Source organism: Anopheles moucheti, chromosome 2 (assembly GCF_943734755.1).
Source record: "Anopheles moucheti chromosome 2, idAnoMoucSN_F20_07, whole genome shotgun sequence".
NCBI lineage: Eukaryota > Metazoa > Arthropoda > Insecta > Diptera > Culicidae > Anopheles > Anopheles moucheti.
In genome coordinates, this window is record NC_069140.1 from 88825333 (window position 1) to 88833584 (window position 8252).

The 8252-nt window shown below is 45.5% G+C and overlaps 1 protein-coding gene across 1 annotated transcript; it reads right to left on the minus strand.

Moving 5' to 3' along the window:
- Nucleotides 1–396: 396 nt before the first annotated feature.
- LOC128299979 (uncharacterized) lies at nucleotides 397–1321 on the minus strand. The gene is made up of 2 exons (XM_053036104.1): nucleotides 1316–1321; nucleotides 397–1236 (listed from the first exon to the last, which is right to left on the minus strand). Exons 1-2 carry the CDS (start codon nucleotides 1319–1321, stop codon nucleotides 397–399), a joined length of 846 nt encoding a protein of 281 aa, XP_052892064.1.
- Between the last annotated feature and the right edge of the window lie 6931 nt (nucleotides 1322–8252).

Here is an 8252-nt window from a genome sequence, read left to right on the forward strand (position 1 = left end):
ATGCCTTCTTAAAGGCCATAACGATTTTTTTAAAGTATCCAGACGTCACCACCGTCTAACGTTTGGAACCGTGGAATGACATCAGTCAGTGAGAAAAGTGAAAGAAAGCAAGCGTTGGTTTCTGGGTAACACGTGGAGCACAATACACAAACAAGCTGGAAATTACTCAAATAAACTGTACTCGGATTAAAAACACAAAACTGAGCTAAACAATAACGATTGACATCTGTCATCTGTCTGTCAGAAAGACTTCAAACGTCTGTCTGACTCATTCTAACACATACAAAAAACATCTCAATATATCAAACAATATTATTCTTAGCTTTATTTCTACAGTAATACGGGGGGATTCTTAGCTTAATCTATAGAACATGACTTGATTCAACTTGTTTACATTTAATGGTGATGCTTCTTCTTAATGTACAGCTTCAGAGGCACAGGTTTTTCCACGATGAATGGTTTCTCAATGTACACGGGGTAGGGTTTCTCGATGTGCACCGGGTACGGCACCTTGATGATCTTGGTATGGTGATGCCCATCGTGATGCTCCTCCGTCTTCGACTCGATCGGGGCCCATTCCTGGTGATGATGTTCCTTCGTTTCGGTCGTGTGCGACTGTGCGGTGTGTTCCTTGAGCAGATCGGAGCTACCGCCCGAAACCGGTGCCCAATCACCATGGCCAGCATCCTTTTCCTTCGAATCATCGTGATGCCACTCCTGGGAGGATCCTCCCGCTTGGTGCAGCTGTAGCTGCTGGTGCTGCGATGCCCAATCCTTGGTGTCTTCGTCGTGGAGATTCTGATGTTGCCATCCGAACGACTGCTCTACCTTGGGCTGCTGGAACGAGCCACCGTAATGGAACTGGGGCTGTTGGACATGCTCGTCGAAGTGCGCCTGCGGTGCACGTTCAGCTTGCCACTCATGAACCGGATGGCTGAGGGACTTCGATTCTAGTCCGGATATACCACCCTGACCCCAGTGTTGTTGCTGCGGTTGAGGATGAGGTTGATACTCCTGATGCCATCCACCACCGAACTGCTGTTCGGCTAAGGCTCCTGCCCCGTGCGCATGGACATCATCCGATCGCGCTAAACTGTCTCCAAATCCGCTGTAGTAGGACCCCAGGGTTCGCCAGGGGCTTCGTTTATCTACGGTCTTTTTCTTATCGGTGGCTGCCTGTGCGGCATATCCGCTACCAGCCATGCTGGCGATGCTCACTGCTAGAACGATGAATACCTGCTCGGAAGATGAAGAAGACGATTCTTGATCGCATCCCCGAATAGATAAGGAGTGGTCCTTCTGCTCAATGTCTTACCTTCATTGCTAGTGGTTTCGTGGCTTGTAGTTGCAAGAGCTGTCGAAAGATCACTGATGCTTCCTTCCGAAGAAATGGATCGTTTTATAGTGCAGATCTGCTGCTGGCCAACGGGAAGCGACAGAGTTTGTAAGCGTATGTAAGACTTCCCCACCAGAGGGCGCTCTTACCGGGCCGCTCTTAGCATCGAAATGCGAATTCGTTGCACAGGTGTCGAATTTCTTTCACCCTTCCCATTAAAAGTCCACGCGCCATTTCGCTACCGGCCAACGCTGCACAGTGTGCTGCTGCACCAGACGCTGGTGCACCGGCCGGGCTAATGGTAATCGGCTTCAATTTGGTTTTGTTCCCCACCCCGTCGGCTTTTGGGGCCGATTATCCAACCTAAGTTTTGCCTCCCAGTTGCTCGAGAGATGGAAAGCACGATCGCACGCCGATTAAACTTCTTTACCCCGTAAGGAGAGCGAGAGGGAATCGCGCACTCGTCGCGCGTTGACTTGGTTTCATCTGTGCAGAAAACGTGCAGTGAAAGAAGCAAATTCCACTACGTACGAGAGTGGTACATTTCACCTAACGCGCACGGGAAGTGCCTCATTGTTGTGCCGCACCAAATCTTTAATCTAATTTGCTCTGCCTAAATTGCGCACCTCGCAACGGTGGTCGGGTCCCCATGTAGAAGCGATAGCCATTGCGTCACCGAGCGCCACCATCCCCCGGGAAAGGTTGGTCGATTACTTAATGGGCGACACTTTGCCCAGAGATGCGATGGCGATCGCCATGGTCGGCTGAAGGTAGCACACAATGCATTGACAGTTGCTCGGTTGCTCCACTTCCGAAAAAAAAGTGAGAGCACCAGACGCCGGTGCACAGATTCTGGCCGTTGTTACAGTTTCGTTTGCCATTCACCCTGAGCCTGAGGGGTCTCGGGAACTCCCGAGTCGGTGGCGGCTAAGTATTAACGATGACACGGAAAGAGAAAGGATCAGACATTTCGTAGCGCCATTCATCAAAAGATTCGCGGTAGAGTGCGTCGCAGATCGTAGTAGCCTGTTGCGATGATGTGCCGGTAGAGGAGAGACCTTAATGCGCGTTGGTTCGGTAGTGCAATGAGTTTGTCAAGTGTCAAATACGTGTCAAACCGTAAGTAGGAAAAGTAGTGTTGCGATTGTTTTTTCCATCCCATTTCGCACATTTAATTGTGAGTTCGAGTGATGTTTAAAACAGATATTTATTTCTTTTATAAATAATTAATTAATTATTTATTAAATAATTATTTCTTTAATCTTCCCGAAGTGCAGTGAGATCTGCGGAATAAAGTGAAAGGTATGGAATTGTCCCAGATGTACTAACATATACGAAACGCAGTTATGCATTGATTCCTCATTATTGTAACGTTCATGCTTTGCCATCCTTTTAGGTAATAATCGGTGTGACTTTCATCCATACCGTACCGGGCGCTACCAACGTTACGAACGTTTGCTTTCATCTTGGTTTGTCGTGAGGACAACACGGTTAAGGTACAAACCAAAAAAAAAAAAGAAAAATACACCGCTTCACAAGGGACACCGTAATGGGCAGCATTGCGTAACCTTCATCTCTTGAAGTTTGACAGAAGTAGAACAAATCACAGCGGTGCATCATGGGCTGGGAGGTTGTACCAGTGGGGACCAAAGCGGTTGGCACCGGCAACGGAAGAAATGGGATGGATGGTTTCGCTTGATCCAAAATCCTCCACCCCCTGTGCGTTAAATCTTCTCGTTTGAGGTTACCTTGCTTTGTGTACGTTGCTTTTTTTTTGTTCGTTCGCTCGTTTGTTCCATTCGCTTGTCAATTGTACGGTTCGTTACAGTAACTTTCGTTTCATTTTTCACCGGACTGATTTCGGTTTCGTTGGAACTGTTTTATCTTCGTTTCGGGGTGGTTTTTACAGAGAAAGGTGTCTTTTTTGTGCTTTGTTTTGTTGATTTTTCTGAACCTTTTGTAAATTATGTTTTGGGAAAAGAATTCGTTACAATTCAAAATCCGTTGTCTTGTTTACGTTAATGGTCTGAATTTATGTTATTTTATACATTTTATTTAGATCTACGAATGTTCAATTACATTGCTGGTTTGTTATGCTTCAACCAATGCTTATGCTTGGTTATATATTTTTCTTGTCTATTTTACCGACTGTGTCATCTAAACTGTGTGCAATATTGGTTAATTAAGCGACACGTATCTGACGTTCCGTTTTCCAATCACACCAGTGCACCAGTCCCAATGGAGTGCGACCAAAGCAATATTGGATTGAAATGGAAATGAATAAATGATGAGGCACTTGCTGCAGTGCGATGCGACTAGATCCGTCGGGCACGGTCGGGATAAATCCGGCCATGGTTTGTTTTTACAGCTTGCTGTCCACAGCACCGCCGCACCGGTTTTGCGGGCATGTAAATAAATTACAAATAAATTACAATAATAATAATGTGTCAATATTTTTGACGATAAAAACTCGATGATTTGAACGTGAATAACTTGTTTACCGATATTAGGTTTTGCCAAAGGGAAGGGTTGTTGTTTGTGCTGTTTGGAACAATTTTGGTGGAGGTGGATGTTGGTGGAAAGTTGTCGACTAAGCAGATTCGTTTGCACAATCCTACGGGATGTAATACCTTCCATGAAACATGGAGCGAAATATTTTTAATTACTGGGGTGAAGAACTGTTACGGCAGAAGCGACATACGCATTCAAATGCTCATCTTTATGAAGTGTTTCATCCGAAATTAAATTGCATGTTTCAATGCGTATTGTTGGATCAGCAGTCCACCGAACACTACTCGCCCTAAAGAGACCACTTCAGTCAGCAAATTTTGTTTCGTTTTTATTATCCCTAAATACCCCAAGTGCCGTTAAGCATAACAAATGCAACGGCAACAGCATTGTGCAATGTATGCACATTTTCACTCCCCTGCAGTTATGCAACTGCCATTACTAAATCTCACAAACGATAAATAATCGTTTATCGTGTTTTGTTTGCAAATGAACAAGTGAAGTGCGGGCGGTATCATCCGTCGCATCGTTCCCCCATGGCGAGTTCGTAGTCAGTTCGGTCAAACTTCTTAGCTTTTCGCTTTTCCTAACTCCATCCACCAATATTGACACGGTCGGCCCCGCGCGGAACGCAAGAAGCACCACAAGCGAAAGATGAAAAGCGACACTCGTTCACTCAGCGTTCTCTTCTTCGGTGCGGCCAATTTTCGCAGCATCGAAAGTTTGGCACCACTGTTTGCCTGTCGCCCGCAGGGGAAAACTTTCTTAGCTAATACACCGTTGCGTTCCTGCGCACCGGATGAGACGCTGCGCACCGTTCAATACCCCTTTCCTGCAGGCCATCATTTTGGGTGAACGCGACTCCGAAAACAGAGTGCGCTAATTGACAGTACTAATTGGCATCAGATTTGGCGATACTTTCGCCTCGGAAGCGTGCTGTGTGTAACCGGGTAGTTGTAGTTGTGTCCATAGGAAAAGTTTGGCCAACACCGATAACGAGTTAGTACATCACCCTCACCCCCTCCGGTCGCTTGGAGTGGTTAATTTATTGAGCTGTTGATTCGGTTACCAGACCATCAGCCCGGGCCCGGGAATTTATGTAACCGAAATCTTGCGGAAGAACGTCCGGATGCTGGGTGGGCAGCACGTTGCTGGATAATTCTCCTTCGCGTTTTCGAGCGCTCCCGGCGTGGATTGCGTGCTGGGTGGGTGGATTTCATTTGGAGATTAACTTAGAAATTGAATTATAATCATTATGCTAATGCGCACGGAAGCTAATTGTATGCATAGAATGTCCGGTCCATAAAAATGTAATCAGGGAGTGCAAAGGGAGTTGACGCGCTTTTCGTTTTGTGAAAGACTTTTTCACTCTTATCGGATCAAAGCAATCGGAGATGCCAGACGTTAAAGCAGAGCAGAGACATCTTTAATTATTTTTATTCCTTTTCGTTATCACATCAGGGATATCATGATTAAAAATAGTTGTTTTAAATTTACATTAACGTCAACTAGAAATCCTGCAGGTTTTTCGTTTAAAAGAATAAATATTTTAAAACATTGATGTATTGTTAGACACATTCCACATTGCCTGGAGATTGTTCAATCAATTTAAGCTCCATTTTAGCATTCAGGAATCATCGCTCTTCCCGGTAGCGGTGCGGTTGTCCCGACAGTCTTTCGCCAAGATGATGAAGATAAAAACGCATATGCTGAAGTCTCGTTAGCATGCGGGGTACTAAATCTTTTTCTCCATTCCCGAGTAGAACCGTGTAGCACGAACGTCTCGACAAGGAACCAAACCCGCGACACAAGTGTGAGGAAAATCGACGTGGTTTCACATACAAGCGAGAAAATTGGCATTCCGAACGCGTTAAGTCAAACGAGAAGTGTAGTCTCGTTGGTGGTCGGGAATGGGAATGGCAAACTACATACAAGTCTTCCTACAGCTTCCAAGCGTGGTGCGGCGTACGATGAAAGCGGGTGTGAGGTGTGGTAAACATACGCAGAGATTTCCGGGCGTCTTGTCTGTCCGTCTTAAGTCTTGTATATGGGCTGTGCGGTTTCGCGGTGTTTCGGGCGTATAGCGGGCGTCACCGAACGGAAGGCGATGGCAAATATTCAGATCACATCAGCACTTTATCTTATTGAATCCTTATTCATAATAAACATAAAAATGAGAGTATAACGCACACAAACACATGAAAATGAACGAACAAGCGAAGCTGGCAAACATGAAAGGAAAGGCGAAAATTGTACCGAAAAGACCTGGGACCGACGCGGTAGCCTGAGTGGCAATGTCTGAGTTGATTATGGGGATAGTCCTGATGGTAATGCGCCACCGCACCCCGGAACAAATAAAGCGGCAGAACGCGAACGCGTCAAAACAATCCGGCAGGGTGTTAGAATGAATTGCTCCCATACAGTGGCAAGGCTCTCGCTTTCGTGTGTGTGTGAGGGTCTGGGAATGCGTGTATCGTCTCTGAAGGAAGATGAAAATTTTTGCGCCATAAACGCGAAATGGAAAGTATCTCTCTGCATCGTCTTCAAAGGAGCTGGTTTGCGCCCGAATCGGGAAGTTACAAGATGGCGGATCAGATGGCCATAAGGCGCAAACGAAACGGCCACCGAAAAAGGATTTGTAGTCCTTTTTTTGTTGTTGCGTGAAGTGTGCAACATAAATTATGTAAATATACATAGCAGGCCCCCCGGTCGTAGATCATATTTTGTTATCTGATTTTGTGCTCTTTTTTTTTATTTTGCTTAAATCGCCAAGAAAATGGACATCGTCGCACCCTGAGGAAGGGGACGTTGATGGGAAAAGTATGTTGTTTGCGGCGAATTACACTGCAAAGCCATAAACAATGAATTCGTTCAATGCGGGATGGGTTTTTTTTTCATTTTTATGTGTGTGTGACGGAATGTGACCGATGGACAAAGGAAAACGTAAGAAAATGCAGGTATTAAATTAAGTACAGCAGCATTCTCCATAAGCATTCTCGAATGTAAAAAAATACATTCATAATCGGATTATAAATATATTATTTATCGATCGTTCTGAACGGCAATAGGAGTACAATATTTAACGAGAATTTTTGGTTGGGAAAGGAAAGTTTGGATAAAAATAATATTTATCGTGATCGTTTTTCCTTTCCCTTTAATTACTTTCTTCACAATTTCTCTCTGTGGAATATTCTGGTTATTGTAAGACCTTTCCAACTGATTATGAACAATTTTACGACGCGTGCGAAACGTTTCTCTGGCCATTCAGTCTGTGGCAAACTGTACAGAAAACCGAATTCGCTATAAATCATGTGGCGCTTGGCCGGTTTGTCACCGGGAAAACTGTAAGAAGCCCCCATATACAATCAAACCACAAACAAACAGTAATCCTTCATGCTAGGTCGGCTCGTTTGAGGGCAGTTTTATTTATTTTTTGTTTGCTGCCTGCCTCATGTCTTCATGGCAATTCCATCGAGGTATTACACTCGCATCGTTTCATCCGTCCCTGGGTCGAAATTGATCACATCCGTCGACGGATGAAACCCCCTCCGATTGTCCTGACCGGTGGTATAAAAATCAAAACACTCACCATAATCATAATTGATGTTGAATGTTTGATGAATGTTTTCATAAATTCACATCTGTCTGTTTTTATTACGGCACCAAGATACACCCGATACATTCGGACGGAAGGTCGGAAGCGTCCAGTGGGTGGCAGGAGGTGGTGGTGGAATCGAAATGCCACCCCTGTGCAAAATGCGTGGCAAACAAACAAAAAAAAACACACAGGAACCATCGCGGACAAATCCATGCCGGACGCTATTTATTCCCATGCCGGCTGACCCGGTCGGCCGGCCGCCGAAACGCCGCACCGAACGGGGTTTGACTCTCTAGTTCGCGCCAGGAAAAGGGGGCCAGGATTTGCCAGGAAAGTGAACAAGACACTCAGACAAAGGAGGAAAAATGAACAGCGTATCGAGTGCGGGGCAAATTTATTAAAGTACCCCATGCATTATGGTTGGGATTATCCTTTTTTCTTGAGCTTCTCGTCTTCCTCCGAACGGGTGCGGTGTCTTTCGGCTTCAATCATCATTATGATCGGTTGGCAGCGGTATCATCGCATCCTTCTGCACCGTGCCCAGGGCTGTCAAAAGCGAAACGGAAGTGTAGTGTGGGTGGGTTTTTTTTCTTCTCTTGCGTTTCGTTTCGAAAACCCTGCAACGCATTCTGATTCCTTTCGCCTGACTTGATCCCATTTGTGAGTGGTTGTGGTGGTGTGATAGAAAAACCAGCAGGAGGACGATGCTGGTGGTCCCGCTGCTGTCCCCGGCACGAAGAACCCAATCGATGGCGTAAAGCGAGAAAAGGAAAAGTTATGGTACTCACCCAGTCGGAATTGGCAATTTTT